Here is a 23,600-nt window from a genome sequence, read left to right as displayed (position 1 = left end):
GTGGCACATCTATTAAGTCATCCCTCGGCTTACACGTCTTCTCCTCGCGCTCTCTACACTCATGAGAAGTGCCCTTCCTCCGTTGGCAAAAAGGGTTTGGCAGATTCAGAATTGTGCACCACTTTATGGTAATATGTGTGGTTGTGAGAGTAACAGTAACATTAAAGACAAGTGTCTTGTAGATGATAGAAATGTAAGTTTAGTCTGCGATAGTAAACATCTACCTCTTCTGGAACTAACAATGTCAAAAGGTGAAATAAACTATTTCCTGAAACATTGTACAGCTTAAACTGCTGCACATACTGATCTCACGCATGGAGGTAAAGCACGAGCAACTAGAGCTAATCTTTTAGGATAGTAAGTTACTGGCTTCACTTGTGGAAAAAGTGCCGTTAGTTATTTTACAGTCACCTGGCATTTGTGCTGTTCACAGAACCACAAGTCCATCGCTGGACCTCCTCTGCGCTGTCACTTTTTGGAGCTTGGCACGCTCCCTCAGGTTCCATCTTGTGGACAATCCTCTCAGCCACTCCTTCTCGTCATGGCACCTCACGACATCTACAAATTGAAAAAATGACACTCCTCTCGCCACACGGCTTTCGCCAGGTGTCAACTCCCCAATGAGACATGTACAAGAATGTTGCACAGTCCCCCTAAAACAATCTCCAGGGTTTGTCCCTTGGAGCAGCTTCACTCGCTGTAACCCTGTGTAAAAACATTAGTCAGCACTTAAATGTTCAGCTTGTTTAGCTCCCAGCTCCTGTATCACAGAAGACAAAGTCTTAAAATTAAAACAACTTCACATCTGCAACCAACTGTAGATCATAAGAGTAATAAAGTATTTAGCATCACAGAGACAAGTATCATTGCAGGTTTATTCTAAACTCATTAAACTCCTACTTTTTCCCATAATTTGTTCCAAATTATTTAACATCTCAACGTCATTCCACATTGTAATCAGTGACTTCCCTTAAGTTTGTCACTCACCATGAGCCCAACAGTGTGGTCAGATAATGAGCTCCATGTAACTATTCTGTAACCACTGCACATCTGTTCAATCGTCACTTGTCTGTCTGTGCTGAATCCTTTACAAATCACATGATCAACCATCTGCTGTAAAAAGAAATGTAAATGTTAGCGCTGCGCAGGTGTATACACTTTCTCACAGTAATGTCTGTGAGCACACAAGTTAGTGAATGACACACACACATGGTAAATTCACAGACAGAGAATTTAAACTAAAAAGGTTAAATTTTCAGAGTTCACATAGTCATGTGACCCACAGGAGGAATCCTGTGGTCTCCTTCTCCTGCAACAGAGACACACACAGAGATACATCCACACCTTTGTCAGGTGGGGGTTGACTTCACACAATGGTGTTAAGTCAGTCAGTCAGTTCCCCATTTATTTTAAAATTCTTACTCATTCACTCAGTGATTCCTTCTTTTGCTAATTGTGGAAATTATCGTCGCATTCGTTTCCACGCTCAGCAAAACAACGTCATTTCAAAAAGAAAAATAATTTAGACTGGATTTCCTCGTTGAATCCTTTTGGACAGGAACTTGTTTCCTAATTGTCCCAAATAAGAGCCCATTTTAATTTTGGAGAAGCTCACTTTGCAACAGTTTTCTCGCCGACGCTTCGGTTCTAATCGTGCAGATCTGCTCAAACAGAGATCATCAAACAAAACTTTCAGTGCACCATGAAAGTAACAAAATAAAAGAAAGAAAATAAAGGAAATCAAAGGAAAGAAAGGCCTTGTTTAAGTCATGACACGTGTTCTTCATGCCAGGGGGATAAATCGTAACAACCCAATTGGCAGGTTCAACTTAGTAACAAAAGACAAATCAACAGCCAGTTTAATCTCAAACATTCATCCAATCAGCCATACACACAACATACAGCATAACCCTGTTGTCTTAGCACATAATAAGTTTTAGTTCTCATGTAACTAAATGTGTGCCATGGTAAAACTTCTTCACACACCAGAAACTCACAATCAGCTCACTCAACTCACTCATTTAAGACCTCTCATCAGCATTCTGTTTCCTCCTCTATGATGCAACCATCTGTCCTCCTATAATATTCAGTCCACTAGTCTATGTATCACTTTCATCTTACTAGTGACTTGGACAAGATGACAAACAGAATCTCATGCTTAAGATGCTGTCTGGTCTCATTAGTATCATTGTATGTGTATATGCATGTGGGGTTAGTATAGTTAATGCATTTTCAGTATGTTTTTGTGTTCTTCTCTCATCACACTTCCATTATTCTCATCACTGCTTAAAACAACACACATCTCTCTCTGTTTTTTTTCTTTAACTGTACTTTTCTCCAAAACAGAAAATAGCATTACAGCTGTTTCAGACTGAGAAACACCAAACACTCTTCATGCTATCATTCATCCACACAACTATTTTATTTCTTTTTGTCCACTGGGCAGGTGACCTGCAGAATCACGTCTGCCCCAGCTGGATACCTTTCACACACACCATGACGTCAGACACTCTCACACTCGCCGAATTGATCAGGAGAAAAACTTTCTTCATCTTCACACTCTGTTACAGAAACACCATGTTTTTTTTGGTTTTTTTTGTGTTGTGTCAGGGATGGATATGTAGTTGTAACGTTTGTGTTCACTTTCTTTCCTTTCTGTCTCCTCTCTTGCCTAGTCTGTAATGGACTCAATGCTGCTCCTAATATGCCTTTAATCTCTCCTCCACCTCTGCCTCTGCTCTCTCACACTCTTCTCTGGCTCTTCTTTCTGCTAACATTCTTGCTCTTTCTAATGCTTTTCTACGGTGTTGTTCTAAAGTAGTTGCAGTGGATTGAGCTGTAGTTTCATCCTCAGGTTTCACAAGAACTTCTTGCAATATTGCTCTTTTAACATTCTGTGCTTCTCTCCTCTTCTGAGTCTGCTCCAGCCACAACTTAGCAACTGCTAACTGCAATTCCTTCCTCTGCTTCGCTTTACCTGTTTTACCTGCTACACTTACAGCTATTCTTTCTACCAGCATTTTACACTTAACTTCCACTAATGTCCCTTCAAATCCATATTTCTCACACCAACAACCTACATACTGCGTGCTGCCTGGTAAAACTTTCTGCATAAATTTTACATCTCCTTCTAAGGCAGACTTACACATTTTATTCTCCATTACAAGACAACAATCAGCCACACTCACGCAGACCACGTCTGGCCCGCACACACACACAACATAGGCCTATCACTTGCGTCTGCACGCACAGCTAGCGCTCTCTGTTGAAAACTCTCTACGCCCCAAACGGCGGAGAAGCCTGCGTCTCTGTCACGCGGCTAGCGCGCTCCCAGACTCACGTTTAACGCACAGCCCGTAGCCGAATCAAGCCTCGACACGGTGCTTCTGAAGCAGCGCGTTGATCTTTCTGACACACGCACCGGAGCGTCAGCTTCAAGCGGACCATCACTACGTCTCACATCTAAAGGTGTCAAGGTAACTTTGAACTGAGTTCAGTCAATCTGGAGTTTTTCCAAGTTTTCTGTTGCTCTCTGTGAGAGAAGAGCGTTAAAGGCGGGGCTCTCCAGAGTCCAGCAAAACAGGAAACCACAGCTGGGTGTGTGTAAGTGTGCAAACCAATAGAATGCATCGTGGTGGGGGGGGCATCATGGGCAAGAAAAAAATAAAATAATCGGTCGTACCCATGCTTCCCCGACGTCATGCCAGCGCATATTGGGAAATTCGTAGGCACCGATCGGTTTTCTATCAGCCATTTGCTGGGAGTAAGGGCGCCCTCCGTTTGCGAGGTGCGCCTGCTGCTGGCGGCACAGGGAGGAGAGGGCGGGGCGGCGGGGAGTCTCTGGCTGGCTGGAGCGGCATCTAATAACCAACTCGCAAAATAAAAACAACACAACAAACAGATATTATGATACAGACTTATAATCTGCACCCATGTTTTTTCTAAATTCTATAAAGTGAGCGCGAGAGCCCTCGGTGCGCCTGCGCGCTGCTGAAGTCAAAGTAAACTTTATTGTCATCTCCGCTACAGACAGTCCAGCATATAGAGAGACGAGACGACGAGGCTGCAGTTACAGCGGTGCAAGTAAACAAACAATATATATAAGAAAATAAATCTACACTTTAGGACTCGGGGTAAAGGATCAATAACAATTTAAATTTATAATTTACAGTTTGATGATTTAAAGTCTCACACAACCCGTCAAAAGGGGCGGGGCCGGCTGCTTCCAAGTAGAGCACATTTCATTTATAATGATGTAAATCCAAGCCCATCATGGATTCACGATCTGAATCCTGGGTTGTGTGAAATCCCAGAAATCAACCTTAGACAAAGTGAATCTGTGAACTAAGGTGTAGGTCTGTTAGGTTAATTGTGCTGATCCTCGGGTTGGGGGATTTGTGTTTGTACTGGAGCGCAAAATTCAAACCAATGGAAGATGGACAACAAAAGTTCAAAGCCATCAGGTGCTCAGTTTATGTATTTATTTTTGGCCTACATCAGTAAGAAATGCCAAATTATATACACAAAGTTACAGGAATCGCCACTCCTGTTATTCATGATGATTTCAGTAACATCACATAATAACATGTAACGTTATTATGTGATGTGCGTACTGTTAATGCTGATGCTGTGGTGAAATTCTCTGCTTCTTTTGTGTATTCTGCATCTATTACGTCAGATTGTCTTACCCCTCATATGGTTGAGAATTTTGCCAATACCCTGTTAACTACATGTTCCTCCATCCTCGACACTGTGGCACCTATTAAAATGAAGCGCCCCAGAACTTACTCACAATGTTGGTTAAGTGACTCTGTTCGCGCTCTACGACGTGCGTGTCGGCGGGATGAGAGAAGGTGGAGGAAAGATAAACTCCAGGCATCTTACGACATCCTACGTACTAGTCGCTTGAAGTTTCAAACTGCTGCCAAAATGGCTAAAGCAGCTTTTCTTTCAAAAATTATCTCTACCAATGGTAACAATCCTCGAATTTTATTTAAAATTTTTAACTCTGTGGTCAACCCCTGCCCCACTATGCCGCTGCCGTGCTCCACTGTTCTTTGCGAACAATTTTTAAATTATTTTTTAGATAAAGTCTCATCTCTTAAATCTGCTCTTCCTTTAATGACAGGCCCTGCGTTTACCCCTGACTGTTCCTCTTCCTTCTATCAGTTTGAACCCGTTTCACTCCCTACTCTTAAGCGTCTGGTTGAACAACTGAACAATACTAATCTCGTATATGATGTTCTTCCATCTCGTATAGTTAAGGACTGTTTTAGTGCAATTGGACCTAGTATATTGTCCCTTTTGAACTCTTCTTTGCTCTCTGGTTGCGTACCATCAGCCTTTAAACATGCTATAATTCAGCCTGTTCTTAAAAAAAGGAACCTCGATTATAATGATTATGCGAACTATAGGCCGATTTCCAAGCTTCCGTTCTTGGCCAAAATTCTTGAGAAGATAGTGTTGCTTCAACTCCAGGCCTACCTGGATGAGAATAGCATTAATGATAAATTCCAATCGGCCTTCAAACCACATCATAGCACTGAGTCAGCGCTGCTCCGAGTTCTCAATGACCTTCTACTAATGGCTGACAATGGACGCTCCTCGGTCCTAGTGCTATTGGATTTATCGTCGGCTTTCGATATGGTTGATCATAAAATCCTATTGGCGAGACTTGAGCACACTGTAGGCATCAAGGGTGTTGCCTTGGATTGGTTTAAATCATACTTGTCCAATCGGCTCTCCTCGGTTCACTTGGCCACTTCCTCTTCCTTCGCTGTACCTGTCTGTTGTGGTGTCCCTCAGGGATCTGTGTTAGGCCCTACTCTGTTCTCATTGTACATGCTTCCATTAAGCGCTATCTTTGAGAAATATCACATCGCTTTTCATTATTATGCTGATGACATTCAGATCTACTTTGAGTTAAATGATGACCTAGCTTTGTCCTTGAATAGTTTTCGAGAGTGCATGTGTGAGGTCAGGCAATGGCTCCTGGCAAATACTCTTATCCTTAATGATAAGAAAACTGAAATTGTGGTCTTTGGCAGTGACGTCCTTCGTGCCAAACTTCGTGATGCTTTTGGTTTTCTCACTAGCTCCTTTTCCGACACTGTTAGGAATCTGGGCGTGTTACTTGACAGCTCATTTAAACTTGATAGACAAGTGTCTGCTGTTGTTAGATCGAGTTTATACCAACTCCGCCTTATTTCTAAGGCCAGGCAGTACATCCCGCATAAAGACCTGGAAAAACTCATCCATGCCTTTGTAACTTCGAGGCTGGATTACTGCAATTCACTCTATTTTGGACTCCACTCTCCCTCCTCCATAGTTTACAGACAGTCCAAAATGCTGCTGCAGGCATTCTAACCAAAACTAAGAAGTTTGCCCACATTACTCCCGTCCTAGCTGATTTGCACTGGTTGCCTGTGAAATATCGTATCCAATTTAAAATTCTGCTGTTTACTTTTAAAATCACTAATAACACAGCACCGAGCTATCTTAAGGAACTCTTAAGCTTATATGTTCCTGCTAGGGCTTTAAGATCATCCTCACAGTTACTGTTGGTGCGGCCTAGATCTCGGCTGAAGTCTAGAGGTGATCGAGCGTTTGCCCTGGCCGCACCAGAGTTGTGGAACAACCTTCCCATTGGCATTCGGGCGTCTGACTCTATTCAATCTTTTAAATCACAGCTTAAAACGTATTTGTTTAATCTTGCGTTTTCTACCGGTTAAATGCTGGCCTTGTCTGCAGTGATTTATTTTACTAATTTTCCGATCTTGCTTTTTATTTGCGCTGTGTATGTCTTATCCCCATTGTGTGTTGATGGCACAGTTATATTGTGCTATAGCTATGTGCTATAGTTATATTTTTTCTATTGGTGGCTTTTTCCTGTGAACATAATTCTACACTTTTATTTTTATGACTCTGATTATACTTGTGTTAATTTGTTCTATGTTAAGCACTTTGGCATGCCGTTGGTTTTTAAATGTGCTCTATAAATAAAGATTGTTGTTGTTGTTGTTGTCCTGTAAGCACAGTCTGCCTGTGTCTTTTCTCTGCAAATGAACATTTTCAGCCAATATAGGTAATACATCAACATGGCTGCCGTGGCTAAGTTAGGAATATTTATAATGTCATTTCCAAAACTTTCATATGATCTGCAATTTGTAGCAGATCTACTGACTGTCACAGAGCAGCTGGAGCAGTCTCAAATGGAGGTCAGTCCACTGCTGCCCCCTGTGGCCAAGTGCCATAGCTACTGCTGGATGAACTCGTGACACATGTGCACCTGTTTCTATGAACACATTGAGTCTGAGTGGCTGCACTTACACTGGTGTATTCAAACATATTGAAAGATGCCAGCAATGTGGATTGTCAAGACTCAAACCAATCCACATTGCTGGCGTTGCATCTTTCAATGCCAGCAATGGCAGGTATCAGTGCTCAAACCTTTTGTGTTTGTTTCCAACAAGTTGCCCACCTCGGGAAACAAAAATGTGTTCTTTCACTTGTCAGATGAACATATGAGACACTTTGACTCTTCAGTGCAGTGTGGAGCCTAACAAAGATCTGTTTTGTGTCCCAGCTGATCAGCAGGAGGAGGAGAGTCTGACGGAGCAGCAGAGGAACATTTTCAGCTACTTGGACTCAGCTCAGCCACTACAGAGGAAACAATGAGCTCAACACAGAAGGTGACAGACAGAGCAGGACCATATGACCAAAGATATTTATCACCATATACATTTGAACATTTGCCATAACGATGTAGCTGACGATAGAATTGACAGCAGACAAAATACTTTACAGCTGCACAACTTTATTAAAAAGCCATCAATGTATTTTCACTGAAACAAGCAGCTGTTGTTTATGTGCATTAAAGTTATATAAAAATGTAACAGTGCAAATGCAAATTCCTCGCTGACAGTTTAACCAAAAGGCGTTTCCAGTGGAAACTGGCCGACACATCCTGAGCATAACCATGTATAATATCCACTAAACTTCAGAAGAGGTTATACAGTCGAGGCCAAAAGGTTTGAGAATTGCATAAATATTGGAACCTGGAGAAGTTGCTGCTTAAGTTTTTATAATACAGATTTGTACTTTATTTCAGATTGAACCTTTAAAGGGGCATTTCTGGACTTTTAAAGACCAGTAATGTACTTTCTGAGAGTGTATCATGTAACACTATAGATCAACTTAGCTCAGAATATATAAAGCATATAAACAGTTACAGCAATATGATGCAACAAACACAGCAGCTACTGATCCAAAATACTCAAAGCTTCATAGAACTGAAACCAACATTTATTTTTAGCTCCATCCTGCTGCTGATACAGACTTTAGGTTTCTGAACATTAAACTTGTTGCTGCCTTTCATAGTGTGTAACTTGAAGGCCCTGAGTACTTTCTCCCACACTGGAAACACTGGGATGATCACATTATTTGAACATTACCTAATAAGACTGATTCAGCACAGACAGTTATGTTAAACTTTCCTAGCAGTCCTTCACAAACAGGGAACAGTCTGTCTATTCTCTCCATCTGTCAGCTGCTGCTGGCTCTTCCTCCTCCTCTTCCTCACACACTGCTGAGTTTGTCCTGGTGGATCATCAGGGCTGCAAAGCCTCACAGATGATGTGCAGCAGTGGCTCCCTCAGTCTGTCCTCACTCTGGACACTTGCAGTCGTCACACATGGAAATCAAATGTGTGATAAGCTGCAGGATTCAAACACAAGTGTAACTTATAAACACATGTTCATACTTTTATTCCACAATCAGAGAGAAAGAAACAGAGAGAGAGTGCAGGACAGACAGACAGGTGACAGTCTCAGGTGTACACACTGCTACACAACAGCAGCAGAGAAGCAGGATTTAGTGTTTGTGTTATTACGAGTGTAAACAAGAAGAGTTCCAGATGGTGCAGTGGACACATGTGTGACTGCTGTGATTAAAGCATCTTTCTTTCAGCTTAACGAGTGAACCGTCAGCTCGTTCAAACACACGTTAAAGTACGTTTGGCTCGACACCACCGAACAGAGGCAGCAATATAACACAGCTAACATTAACAGTGCAGTGGATCCTGCTTGTGCCGTGATGTTCAGGATTGCAAACCGAGCAGCATCACTGACTTTCAGCTTGTTGTGTTTGTGGATATATGACTGACTTTAATTATCCACAAAATCATCACATTCTCTGTCAGATGAAGGTCGACTATTGAACGGCGTATATTTTAAAGGCTTTAAAACCAAGTTAACGCTGAAAGTACAAACATCACTAATGTCACATAACTGTGCCGACAAGGCATAGCTATGGCTATGAAATGCTCTTTGTGTATCACTTCTTCATTATGAAAGATGTCATTAATGCACTAGTAATGTCTCATCTGGAGTATTGTTCAATCATTTGGTCAGCAGCTAATAAGACAGATCTTAACAGACTTCAGTTAGTCCAGAATAAGGCGTCCAGATTAGTGTGAAGATGTTCATACTATACTAATATTGATAAAATGCATAATAACCTTTCTTGGCTTCCTGTACAGGCTAAAATATTCTATGGCTTACTTGTAGTTCTAAAGAAAGCAATTCTGTTAAACACACCACATTTATTCTGCTCAGCTGCAGTATCCAGATGAAATACATCATCATATTACACAGTTTTCAACAAGCTGCAATTTAGTAAATGCTCGAGTTAAAAGTAACGTTTTGTAAAACTGTTACATTTAGAGCAACTTTTAAGTGGAATAAGTTGCCTTAAAAAATTAGAGAATTATTCAAAACTTCAATGAACACTTAAAAGCCGATTTACAGAGCTTTTAGTTGTTGTAAATATTGTAAGACATGATTTGTTTTTGAAATTTGTGTAATGTGCCTCAATGTTATTGACATTATTATTATTATTATTGATTGCTTATATTTGAACAATTGTGAAACCTCACTGTGGATGTAAGAGTGAAATTATGTGGATATCTTGAATCCACTTTATTGTGTAATGTTTTATGTGAGTATTTGACGGAAGACGAGCAACATCTGTTGTGGAAGCTAACGGGGTTCCTTTAGAATAAACAAACATAGGATTTATTATCACTGAATAATTCTGTATAAATCTATACAAATTATAGAAATATGTAATAGGAAACAACAAAATAATCTAATTTATAAAAGTGTGTGTGTGTGTGTGTGTGTGTGTGTGTGTGTGTGTGTGTGTGTGTGTGTGTGTGTGTGTGTGTGTGTGTGATTTTAGTGTTTGAACAGTCATGAATTATCTTTAACAGCAGGTTGGATGTAATGTGTTAGAACTACCAGCAGGTGGGGATAAGAGACCTTTAAGGTGTTTGGTGCCACGCTCCACCTTCAGGTTTAAAACTAGTGTTAATAGAGTTTGAAGGTTGAGTTTGTTCCACGACTGCATTTCACTCACTGCCTCTGTTTGTATCTCTGTCACTGCAGGACCAACATGGAGCCAGAAGTCAGCGCTCTCAGGAGGCCGACAAACCTCACAGAAGAAAGGGAGAGAAAAAACACACCTGTGACGAGTGTGGGAAGGGTTTTACTGTGAGGGCTAAACTAAAACGGCATCAGGTCATCCACACTGGAGAGAGACCGTTCAGCTGTGACTTGTGTGGAAAGTCTTTTTCCTTGAAGGGTTACCTAAAAAAACACCAACTCATCCACAGTGGAGTTAAAGCGTACAGCTGTGATCAGTGTGGCAGAGCTTTTACTCAAAGTAGCAACTTACAGAAGCATCTAGTTACCCACTCTGGAATTAAGGCATACAGCTGTGACATCTGTGGAAAAACTTTCAGCCAGAGAGGTAACCGAAATACACACCTACGCATTCACACCAGACATGATGTGTACTGCTGTGAACAGTGTGGCAAAGAGTTTACAACAGACGCACAGTTACAACGACACATGTTTACCCACACTGAGGAGAGACCTTATCGATGTGACCTGTGTGAGAAGACTTTTAAATCTCCACGTTACCTGAGACGACACCAACAGATCCACACCAGAAAGAGACTCTACAAGTGCAGTTACTGTGAGGTATGTATTTATATTGTTATCTTGTCATTTTAGCCTGACTGTTTGGAACAACTCTGCTCATTAAACTGTGTTAGCATGTTAGCAATTCTACTGCATGGAAAAGCAGCTCTGAGTGATTATTCAGATTTTCCTTTCAGTTATGATTTTAGTATTACTGTAGTATTATGGTGGTAGTATTGTAGTTATTGCAGCCCAGTAAACTGAGTGTGTTAACTGAAACAGTCAAATGTAGTTGGACGTCTGCAGAGATGCTCTTTATTTCAGGCGGCGTTCAGGATACAAATGTTGAAGGACTGACTTACACTGTCTTTGTGTCTTTGTTTAGAAGCAGAGCGACACAGATGGATCCAGTTCTCAACCCTGTCATCACTGTGGTGGTGGGAAAGACTTTCATTGTGACCTCTGTGGAAAAACTTTCAGTCAGCAAAAGGCCCTAAAAGTACATCAACGTAGACACACTGGAGACAAACTGAAATACTGCAAAGAATGTGGGAGAAGCTTCACCACATCACATCGCTTAAAACGACATGAACTGATTCACAGTGGGGTTAAAAAGCACCTCTGTGATCAGTGTGGGTCATCCTTCACCACTGCAAGTCAGCTTAAATCACACAAACGAGTCCACACAGGAGAGAAACCACACAAGTGCAGACACTGTGAGAGAAGCTTCTCACATTCAGGTAATCGTAACATTCATGAACATGCACACATGGAAGGAAACTACAGCTGTGACCAGTGTGACAAGAGCTTCAGGAATCTCAGTTCATACTCTGCACACAAACGATCCCACGTTACTAATAAACTGTTTCACTGTTACCAATGTGCCCAAACATTCACCTCATTGTCTGCTCTGTGCAAACATCAGCGCGATCACTCAGGGCTGAAATCACTCCCATCACTGGATCACAGTGAATCTGAAGACACAGAAAGATCCTCTGGTTTCTGTGTCAGACTCAAAAAGCTTGAGATCAGGCTCCACAGAGTTCAGATAGAATCATTTAAACTTGTGTTGAACTGAACTGGTTGCTGGGCTGAACTTCTACATAATACAGATCTACATGGGATCTTCTTTTCTGTTTTTTACTGAGTCAGTTTTGTCCTTTTTTCTCTGTCCTGGTTTTGCTCGTCTGTAAATGATTGAAACTCAGTCAAATAGTTCATTGTTCTCCAGCAAAACGTTTTGGAAACTCATGTTTAACCTTTAAAACTCTGACATGTTTTAGCACACAAGGCTTCATCGGGGAGTTCACTCATGATTGGACCATGAGAACAAAGGTTTTTAGTTCTTTCAAAGAGAGTCTTGGAGATGTTTGATGTTTCTGTTTTTCTGAAACCACCTGAAAGAAAAACTATTTTTCTTGCTTTATGTAGTGTGGAAGTTTTTAATGTTTCTTCATCTGTGATGTTCTTGAATGTGTTCACGTGAAGATGGTACAAATAAACTGTCCTTTCAGCTTTAGCTCCTAATTTATTCATTATTTATGGATGTAGCACAGCAGCCGTCTCTTGATTAACACATGGAGGGCTCGGGATCTGATGGTGTCGTCTCCCTAATTTGCCCACTCAGTAAATCTCACTCATGGCCAAGAAATTGAAATAAACCTTGTTTCCCTGCTGGATAGTGATCCACTGTAACTCTGCTCCTCCTTCCTGTTTAGGATTTCTGTGGCTGAAGTAAAATTCCCTCCATCCATCACTTATCCCAGCTAACCCAAAGTGAAATAAAGTTTTGCTCGTCTTAAAAAAGCATTACAATAATGGGCATTACCAATGCAAACTGAATGATACAGAAGATGAAAGAAGAGACTTTGATCAGTTAATAAAGCTCATGATCTGGATTCATTGTGGCTGCTACACAGATACTTCTGGGTCACTTCTCTCAGTTAGGAACCTTTCTCACCAAACTGACTGTTGGACCACACCCCTGGTTTCATGAGAAATTGTTTCAGCCATGATTTCTCTTCCTGTATTTCAGAGTAAAGACTGAAGTGACAAATGGAAGCATGTTTAAAAAACACAATGTGAGAGAGACGTTGAGGTCCTTAGAAGTTACCCTGGGTTTTTCTGTCACCCTGCTAGATGTTACACACCTTGTTATTGGACTGATTTCTACTGCTGGACTACTCCTGCGGAGAGTAACAATACTCTTACTAATTAGCTTTCTGTATAATATTGGTGACGCTGAGCACGTTTCCAAGGCTACCGTCTGTCGGGCAGTCAGGAATGTTACAGTTGCACTGAAACGTCTCCTGTACTCGTTTGTGGTGTTCCCCGGTCATAGACCCACAAGATTTATCAAAGAGGGATGCCACAAAATTGCAGGTATCAGGTTGACCAAAACTTAATTTATGATGTGGTGATACTTGAACTACTACTTAAATTTTACATTTATTTTCAGGGTTCCCAGGTGTGATTGGCTGTACAGATGGCACTCACATTCCAATCATTGCTCCTTCAGTAAATGAAGGAGACTATGTGAACAGGACGTCTTTCCACAGCATTAATGTACAGGTACATAGTTCCCTGTAGCATTTCAAACTAACAAATTATTTCATTATAGTAATGGATGCTAATTTGTGTTCTCTGCACTGTGAAGATCATATGTGATGCTGCCAACATTATCACAAATGTGGAAGCCAAGTGGCCAGGCTCTGTCCATGACTCACAAATATTCCATGAATGTACACTGAGCACAAAATTTGGACATGGTGAGTTGAGAATACCTTAAAATATATAAAGACCAATTGCTTCAGGGACATTTGAACTGAAGTGTATCCTTCTGTCTTAGGAGAGTCCACTGGCTACTTGCTTGGTGATAGGGGGTATCCATGTTTACCCTATTTGCTTACCCCTTACTCTGACCCTGAACCGGGCCCACAGCAGCGATATAATCTGGCTAATTGCAGGACAAGAGCCAGAGTTGAAATGACTATCGGAATGCTTAAGGCCCGGTTCCAGTGCCTGCAAAGACTCAGGGTCACCCCAGAAAGGGCATGTGACATTATTGTGGCATGTGTGATTCTTCACAACATTGCCACAATTAGAGGAGAACACTGTCCTTCTGAACCAAACATCAGCAGTGATCCAAACCATGAACATCCTGACCCTCCCACGGACATACAAGATGGAAGCGCAGTCAGAGACACCATATGTCACAATCATTTCTTTTGACCCATCACCTCAACATGTTGAAAGAAGAATAAACTGATTTTTTGTTCAACTGGCTTTATTGGTCGCCTGTATTTCCTGTACACAAAGTATTAAAAGATGTAAACCTCATAAAGTGTCTCTGTTGCTTCCTCCTCTGTAACAGCTGTCAATGTTTCTTCATTATTTTCCTGTAGTAAAGAAATAAACAACATTGCTGTTCTACTGTAAACTCATATAATCTGTGGAGTATTACTCACAACTGCATGTTGGTCTGGCTCAACAGGAGGCTGCACCAGATGCAGTACACCATCACCATCAACTGATAGAATATGAGGTTCATACAGGTCACTTATAACTTACAAGGGACCAAATGGCAATTAACAAACATACCAATCAGCTTACACTTCATTGTCATTATGCTCTCAAAGACAACCAAGACTGAGGGAAGGCAAAATCAGTAGGAAAATAACTTCACTACAAAATAATTCATTATGGTAAAGAGTTTATCAAATGAATGAGCAGCACTGCAAAGGTGACTGTGAAGAAAGGATGTATGCACATCATGTATTATTTTGAATTTACCCCCTATGTAGGCACTTGTGTCTTGCGGGGTTATTGACTCAGAGGATGTCCCCGCAGAGATGCCTTCGGCCACAGGGCGCCCACTGTTTTGGCTGAGGGCCAACTGCTGAGCCTCTGTGAGTGGTGGTGGTGGAGGACCCCCACCTGTTTTTCGGGCCTCCGCTTTTTTTCTGTTGGCTATAACGGGTCACATTTGAGCATACAGAGTAAGCAAATATGTACTTGTAATGTGCTCAGATAATTTCAATAAGTGCTTACAGAAAGAAAATTAATGTAGCCTCTAACTGCAATTGATTTACATGGGACAAACAGACCAAGCACTATGGCTCATAATACAATTACACCTCACCTGTTTGGACTATATTTTTATATTTCATTTTTACTTGCTGCCAGGAACGTTTGGGGCCTGTTGGGTTGCACCTGTGCTCACATCACATCACAAAATAAAATGTATAAAATAACAAATAAAATAACATATGATAAAATAACGTGTTAAATGGGTGGAAATCCCTCGATCAATGTTTATATTAACACTCACGCATTGACTCTGTCGGCTATGTTTTGCCATGCATGCTCCCTTTCTTTTGCAGCTGAGCCTGTGTTACTTTTTTCCGCGGAATTTGCATGTTATCGGCATATGCTGCCATCAGAATTTCGGCCTCAAGCGCTGTAAAATACATTGACCGCGCCTTCTTTCCCTCCGTCTCCATGGTGACTCGCTTAATCTGTGCTCCGCTTATCAGGGCTTTATGTATCCTCGTCCACGCGCTTAACTTGGGGTTGAAGCAACTCCGCGTTGACTGAACTAATTGTTATCAGCCTTTCTGAAACCGAATATTCCGAGTTGGACAGTTCGGGGTTACTCAACCCTGCGTATCGTTTTTCACACTGAGTTTTCTAAACCGGCTTCCTGAAACAGGGCCCTGGTGTCAGATCTGCATGCAGTGTCAATGAGACGATCAACAACAGATCAGACAAAACACTCAGGCGGACACTCCTCTGTAGAAGGAAACATGGAAAGTGTGAGGTAATCAGTGCACAACATCACTTTGTATTTCAGGCTGTTTTTATATAGAACTTCAGCACCAATGTAAAAGTTCTGGTTTTAGGAAGATGAAGAACATTTTCAGGAAGGATGCCGTCTGCAAGCAGAGCTGCTTGAACCTCAGCGCTGAGGTCCAGACTACTTCCTGTGAAGCCACGTGATGTAAATCTGCTGCTGTAACTTCACAGTTTACTGAAGCTAAATGCAACGTTACCATATAATCTGTTTTCAACAAAGGTTTCACTCCGTCCGGTGTTGATGGAATGATTCAGGCCGTACTCGTCAGGCTTCCCGTCGACCACACGCATTTCAGTCACAAACCCCATGACTGACAACAAGGGAAACAGCAGAAGAAAAGATGTGAAAAATACTGGATGATGATGATGGAGGATTAACCGCGGTGGCTAAACTGTTTCCTGTCTTTGTGGGCGTACTCACAGGGAAGTTTCCAGGCACGTCAGTCTTGGTGGCTAAAGTCTCCATTTTCCAACATGTATCGCTACAGGTGCAAAGACACAACATTAATCATCAGTGTAAATATTTTAATGCTGTCCAAACGGTGTTTGCTTTGTCTGTCCTCTCGCACTCACAGAGGAAACGAGGACGCCACCTTCAACCCATCTTCAGTTGGCTCAACCATGGCCGGACTTCCTGTTGGCTTTGTGACAGCAAACCACTTGAAATGAGAGCAAACTGCAGTCAAGCACCACTTACAGCAACCTGTGGACACGCAAATGGAAAGCACTGAGAATCATACAGAAGCATAAGAGCTGTTTATGGTAACACGTGTGTGTGTGTGTGTGTGTGTGTGTGTGTGTGTGTGTGTGTGTGTGTGTGTGTGTGTGTGTGTGTGTGTGTGCACATTAATAATACACTGATGTATGTTAGTTTGATTTATGCTATATCTGAGAAAACAACTGCAGAATTTTACATCAAAGTTTCCAAAGCTGATGTTTTGTTGTTCACACTGTTTTATATTCATATATCTGTGAAGGTTCTCAGTCATCCAGGTCATCGTAGCCAAAGGAGCTTGCAAAGAAAAGCGTCTGGACTTCTTTAAGTTGCTTGAAGACGTTTCACCTCTCATCCGAGAAGCTTCTTCAGTTCTAAGGTCAAATGGTGGAGAGTCCCAGATATAAACCTAGTGGGAGTTTCCCCCCACAGAGGGACAAAAGGACCCCTGATGATCCTCTAATCGCCTGAGCCAAGGTGGGAAACTGGGTGTGGGCCCCAATCAGCCAGAGTTTCGGGTGGGTTCATTGTGAAACCTGGCCCCACCTTGTCATGCGAATTCCTGAGGTCAGATGGCCCAGGGTGTGAGTGGGCGTTAAGGCGTCTGGGAAGGGATCTCAAAACTGGATTATAGATGGCAGAGAGTTGGTGTCGTAAACCCCCGCCTCTGTTCAAAGATGGTCGCTCACAGTGGACATAGATGGCTTCTTTCACTCCTCTTTCAAACCATCTGTCCTCTCTGTCCAAAATGTGAACATTGGCATCCTCAAAGAGTGTCCTTTATCCTTAAGATGCAGATGGACTGCTGAGTCTAGTCCTGTGGAGGTGGCTCTTCTGTGTTGTGCCATGCGCTTGTGAAGTGGCTGTTTGGTCTCTCCAATGTAGAGGTCTGAGCATTCCTCGCTGCACTGTACAGCAAACACCACGTTGTTAAGTTTGTGTTTTGGCGTTTTGTCTTTCGGGTGAACCAGTTTGTGTCTGAGCGTGTTGTTGGGTCTGAAATGCACCGGGATGTCATGCTTGGAGAAAACTCTCCTGAGTTTTTCTGATACACCGGCTACATGGGGGATGACAATGTTGTTGCGTCTGTCCTTCTTATCCTCCTTCGCTGGTGTCTGGTCTTCTTTTCTTTGCCTCTTTGCTGACTTTAAAAACGCCCATTTAGGATAGCCGCACGTTTTGAGTGCTTCCTTTACATGTGTGTGTTCCTTCTTTTTTCCTTCAGGCTTAGAGGGAACATGTTCTGCTCGGTGGTGTAGGGTCCTAATTACTCCAAGTTTGTGTTCCAGAGGGTGATGGGAGTCAAAGAGGAGGTACTGGTCCGTGTGTGTGGGCTTCCGGTAAATTTCGATGTTGAGTTTGCCGTTCTCTTCAATGTGCACAGCGCAGTCCAGGAAAGGCAAACAGTTGTCCTTTGTGTCTTCCCTGGTGAACTTGATGTTCATCATCAACATATAAAGTCGTTCATAACAAACTGAAAGGCCGGGAGTTTAAAATGCAAACCGATGGAAGCAGCAGTAGAAGACTATAATGTCACAGAGCACACAGTGTCTATTATTGTGTAGACATTTATAAATAAGAGCTTAATAAAGATGCTTAATTTCTTAAGAAATAAACAGGTGGAGGGATCTTTATCAAAAGTGGATGTTGCATCTGTGGCTAAACCACTGTACCCAAAAACTTTAAAAATCTAGTGTGTGTGAGGCTGTGTAAGTAAAGCTTGCCCTTCACACCCGCGTGTAACAAACCATTTGTTGGGGGTTGTGGATTTGACACCTCAGCATTGTGAAAGTGGGGAAACATGTTTCTGGCTGTGCATAAGATTTCTGCTTACAACTTAGAATCTCAGTTCTAAATGAAATTCAGATGTTTTTTTAAGTATGGCTAATGTATTAATTGACTTCTAAGGCACACACACACACGCACACACACACACACACGTGCGCGCACACGAACAACAACAACACCAACAAAGAGAAGAAGAAGAAGGGGTCGTTTTACTACGCATCATAAAAACGCAATCATTCATCTTCCAACTGTATCTTTCTGTTCTGTCTTTAGAATCATTGGTTTGTGACCTTCCTTCTGTGAGGGCACACACACACACACACACACACACACACACACACACACACACACACACACAATTTTAAGTAGGCAATACGGTTACCATCATCCTGTCTGGTTTATTGAGTGGGTTGAGAACTGATACATAGACGACTGAATTAGTATTATTTTGGGGAACATGAGAGCAGGGTGATCAGAATCTTGCAGCCAGAGTTTAAATGAGTGAAACTGGCAGATTTTTGTTTTGTTTTGTTTTTGTTTTTGAAGTACGGGTGTTTTCTCACCTATAAGAGAAAGAACATTTTGTGACAAGTCCTAAGACTGGGCTTTTGTATTTTTTCTTTTGTATTTTTTCATTTTATTTTTATTTTTTGAACAGTGCACTGATTTTTGTTTGTGAATTTCTTTTCTTTAAGCAGATCTGCACGTCGGGAAGAAAACCGTTGCGGGTGGGTTTCTCCACATTAAAATGGGCTCTGGAGAAAGCCACTTATTGGGACAAGTCCCTGTCCAAAAAGGATTCAGCGATGTAATCTGATCTAAAGTTCTTCTTTTCTTTTTGAAATGACGTCATTTTGCTGAGAGTGGAAACTAAATGCGACGACAGGTTTCACTATCAGCAAAGAAAGTAAGAATGGATGAATGAATGAATGAATGAATGGAAATAAAACAAACTGACTGACTGGTAAAAGCTGACAAGACTGACTGACTTAACACCATTGCGTGAAGTCAACCCCCACCTGACAAAGGTGTGGATGTATCTCTGTGTGTGTCTCTGTTACAGGAGCAGAAAAATGATAGCAACATCTGAGGTTGCGTGATGGTTTAACCTTTTAAATGCCATTTTTATGTTTGTGAATCTATCAGAGGTGTGTTATTCATGGGCTTGTGGTACTCACAGAAGTTACTGTGAGAAAGTGTGTACACACCTGCGCAGCGCTAACATTTGCATTTTTTCTACAGCATTGCAGTTTTTTATGTGATTTGATGATGTGGTTTTTAGCAGAACAATTGGTGGATGTTTGTTTCTTTATTACAGGTTTTGTTTTCTTTAAGAGTGCATGTAGCATTCAGCAGAAGTGGACAAGTGACATGAGAAAAACAAATAAGGGATGCAGCTTTTATGGAATATTTGAAGATGGGCTATTGAGCTCATAGTGATGAAATGGGTGGAGTGACATTGTTTAAGGGAAGTCACAGATTAAATTGTGGAATAAATTGGGATGATTCATGATTTGGGACAAATTATGGTAATAATAGTGATTTAATGATTGGAGAAAACCTGCACATGATACTTGTCTGTTATGCTGAGTACTTTATCACTTTCATGATCTATAGTTGGTTGCAAATGTGAAGTTTGATTTAGATTGTTTTAGGGAGACTGTGCAACATTCTTATGCATGTCTCATTGGGGAGTTGACACATGGCGAAAGCCGTGTGGCGAGAGGAGTGTTATTTTTTCAATTTGTAGATGTCGTGAGGTGCCAGAGGCAAAGTGGGTGTGGCTGAAGGTCTACAAACGAAAGTGGAACGAGCCCAGGTGGACGGGGGGTCCATTCGAGGTGGAGACCAGGACCTCACACGCGGTCCGACTGAAAGGGAAAGGGGAAACCTGGTACCACTGGAGCTAGTGTGCTGTAGCGGAAGAGCCTAAGAGGTCGGAAAGGCTCTCTGCAAAGGAAAAGAGGGGGAACTCGGCTGAGACCCCCCTACATGGATCCCAGCCCAGGGACAGAATAAATCCCTGATCCATGCAACGACTGAAGGGTAGTCTACCCCGGAAGTTGAAGAAAGAAGAGTAAGAGAGAATCACCCGACTCAGAAGATAAAGGTTTAAAAATAATAATAACAATAACGACGAAAACAAAAGTAAATAAAAAAAAAAAAAAAGACAAAACAAAACAAAAGAACAAGTGAGATTACATTGGACAAAAGCGATGAGAGAAATAAGTAAAATGGGGTTATGGGGAAAGTGGAGAGCAATGGTAGTGTTAGGAGTGATAACTGTTGTGATTGTAACTGTGATTTTTCTTGCAAGTGAATTGCCCAGAGACAGACCTGAATCCATTCCAGCAACTCCACCATCACAGGCCACGGTGGAGCGAACCAAACGTAGTGAAACAGGTAAATCAGATGAGTGTTTGGATTATTATGGCGGTGTAGAGTTGGACTACGTTAAAGGGTCCACAATCTCGTATGCATTTGATCTTTGTGCTGTCATTAAATGCAAGGGCTTACTGAACAGTTGAGTCCAACGTCTTTAATGGCAGTACTAAATCGGATGGCGTTAGATATGTTGTTGGGATAAAAAGGGGGCGTTTGGGGATATGTATTGTACTTTCATTCCAAATAACACAGTTCCCGACGGCTCTGTGACCCGAGTTCTGGAAGGCCTAAAGACGTCCACCGCAGTGTATGAGCATTCGGGATTAGATGACCTGTTGGAAGCGTGGACGACCTCTGTCTTTGGGCAATGGAAAGATTTTATTACGTATGTCAATTATGGTTTCTTTGTCTGTTTTCATTGCAGTATTAGTGACATGTGGGTGTTGTTGTGTGCCTTGTATCAGAGCCTTGTTCGTAAGACTCATCAATCGTGCTGTGGGAGAGTCTGATACAAAGGCCGACACCATGATGCCACTTTTGGGAAATGGGGAGTCACAGTATGAAAACATTATGGTGAAAGATTTAGTTTAGTTTTATCTGCCATGGAGCAGATAAAAAAGGGGGACTTGTAGGAATGTTTAGCTTATTTTAGAGTTTAGAAATATGTTATCATAGAATGTAGAATTATTGTAGGGACACTGTTTGTAAAGTAATAAAGGCCTCACTCTCTTGTGAAGTTAGGAGTAGATTTTAGAAGGCTTCTCCCCCACTGAGTGGAAATTCCCCAGAGGATGCAAGGTAGGGGTTTATGACCTCTAGGGAGTCATCTACCCCCACAGTGTTTTAACTGTTACACACACACATCCACACGCACACTCACTCATGTGCACTCACACATACACACAGGTATGCGCACACACTCACTCACGAGCACTCACATAGACACGTGGGAACGTGCACATGTAGGCATTCACGTGCTCGTGCACATACAAACAGAGAGAGTTTGCAGCACACCGTAGAGGGGGTTTTATGATGGGGTCACTTCTATAAAGCTGACTGTAACCAACAAAGGAGTGAAGATTTTTGTAGAGGGACACCGGCCTCATCTTCCCTTCTAGAAGTGCATGCTTAAATGAAGATGAATGTAGATGAATAAAGATTTTGTGAAAATGACTACTGAGTCCGGTGCCATCTCTGGATGCTCGAGGAATAAGAAGAACCGGGGTAAAACTGAATTCTCAACAAGACACATTGAAAACCATGTTAAGAAGATCTTGTTGTTTCCTGTGGATCCGACACAGAGAGTGGACTTCAGACAGAAAGCGTGGAAGAGATTTTAGAGGCCGTGTGTGGCAACAGGAAGTTTCTGTGTGTTTGCTGATCTTACATGTGGAAAACAACACGTGATGTTTGTGAAGTTCTACAATGATCATTGTTCTCACAGCATTTTGAGTGGGAACAGTTCAAACTGGGAGTAGTGGGAGTTATTTACTGATTGAAACAAGCTGAATGTTTCTGTGACGATGAAGATCAGCAGCTCAGCTGATCAATGAACTGACATCTATCAGTCGTTTCATGAGATGAAGTCATCAGCAGACATTTGTTCTGACTGTGTGATGAATGTCAGAACGTCAGGGCTCTGCTTTAGTCACTGCTTGATGATCATTGGCTCATTGTTGAATCCAGGGCCCAGTCTGACCTCTGACCTTTGCTGCAGGTCTTCTGTGTTATCTCCACTTTCATGTCTGATCTTCTGCTGTATCATCCAAAATAAACATCTGGATCATTTCCAACACTTCAGCAGATCTTTAGTTTGGGCAGTGCAGCACAGAATAACACATATTGTACTATACTGCCCACTTCCTGATCTTATTGGATCTGTGTGTGAGGTTGGTGAAGGAAACACATGTTTACTGAGTGAGTCGCTGCCATTAGGAACTAGTTTTTATATCACAGCCTGGAAATCACACAGGACCATTTCTGCAAGTGAAAAGTCGTCATTGGAGGAAAATGATTGTGTAGTTTGTGCGACTGAAGAATTGTCCCAACTACATGTGCTGCTGACCCTTGACCTTTCCTTTAGGTGCACAGAGGAGTCTGTGGGAACATCCAGAACTGAGGCAGTGCTACAGATGCTTCAAATAAAGTGGTGTATTATCCATGTTTTCTATGGATCACATCCAGTATCCTGATCTAACGAGCCCCCTTTTTGTGGATTTTAGAGCCTCTGACTTTTGCTGCGTCTCATTTCAAGCACAAGAGCAAGAAGTGGATGAAGAAATGGGGCGAGTGGGGTCAGTGTGGTGCACGTCAGCTGTGCTCACACATGCTTTCACAAAGAACATGTGTGTTCATCGGCAGCATTAAGGCGCACTTTAGTCTTCATAATAATAAAGTATTCTGACTTTATTCTTCTGAATCCTCACAGTCATGTTGCAGCTCTGCTCTGCTTTAAGAAAATGTTCTACCAGGATGTTACTTTCCTAAACGTGTTCTCCAAATGTTCCAAAGACTTTGTTCTTGTCAGGGGTAGTGTCGTGGATGAGAGAAGGAGGACCCAAACGCTGGACTCACAGGCAGGTAGGTGAAGGTGGATGTTTATTGCCGAAGGAGCGAGCAAACAGTACAGAGGGAGGAAATGGCTGGCTGACTGAATGAATGAATGAATGACCAAAGGACTGACTGACTGAACATACAGACGACATAGACATCAGACGTACATCATCAATGACCCGACACTGAATGGGTAGAACAGAGGGCTTAAATACACAGACTGGTGATAATGAGAGAACGGTGAGTACACAGCTGAACATAATGAACTAATGATAATGGGAAGAGGACTGAACATAATGCACACAGACCAAGGCTAACACAAT

At 42.0% G+C, this 23,600-nt stretch overlaps 2 protein-coding genes across 2 annotated transcripts in view; one reads left to right on the top strand and one right to left on the bottom strand.

The window, feature by feature from the left end:
* The window catches only part of LOC113011576 (protein NLRC3-like), a 471,371-nt gene that overhangs the window by 192,914 nt on the left and 254,857 nt on the right, over positions 1–23,600 (bottom strand). The window lies entirely within an intron of this gene.
* On the top strand, positions 3,328–12,501 carry LOC145419369 (uncharacterized). The gene is made up of 4 exons (XM_080297612.1): positions 3,328–3,476; positions 7,586–7,691; positions 10,446–11,042; positions 11,368–12,501. Exons 2-4 carry the CDS (start codon positions 7,674–7,676, stop codon positions 12,058–12,060), a joined length of 1,308 nt encoding a protein of 435 aa, XP_080153738.1. The 5' UTR covers positions 3,328–3,476; positions 7,586–7,673; the 3' UTR covers positions 12,061–12,501.

The sequence above is a fragment of the Astatotilapia calliptera genome, chromosome 3 (assembly GCF_964374335.1).
Source record: "Astatotilapia calliptera chromosome 3, fAstCal68.1, whole genome shotgun sequence".
Taxonomy (NCBI): domain Eukaryota; kingdom Metazoa; phylum Chordata; class Actinopteri; order Cichliformes; family Cichlidae; genus Astatotilapia; species Astatotilapia calliptera.
The sequence above is the reverse complement of the archived record's forward strand: the minus strand, read 5'-3'. Positions and strand labels throughout refer to the sequence as shown.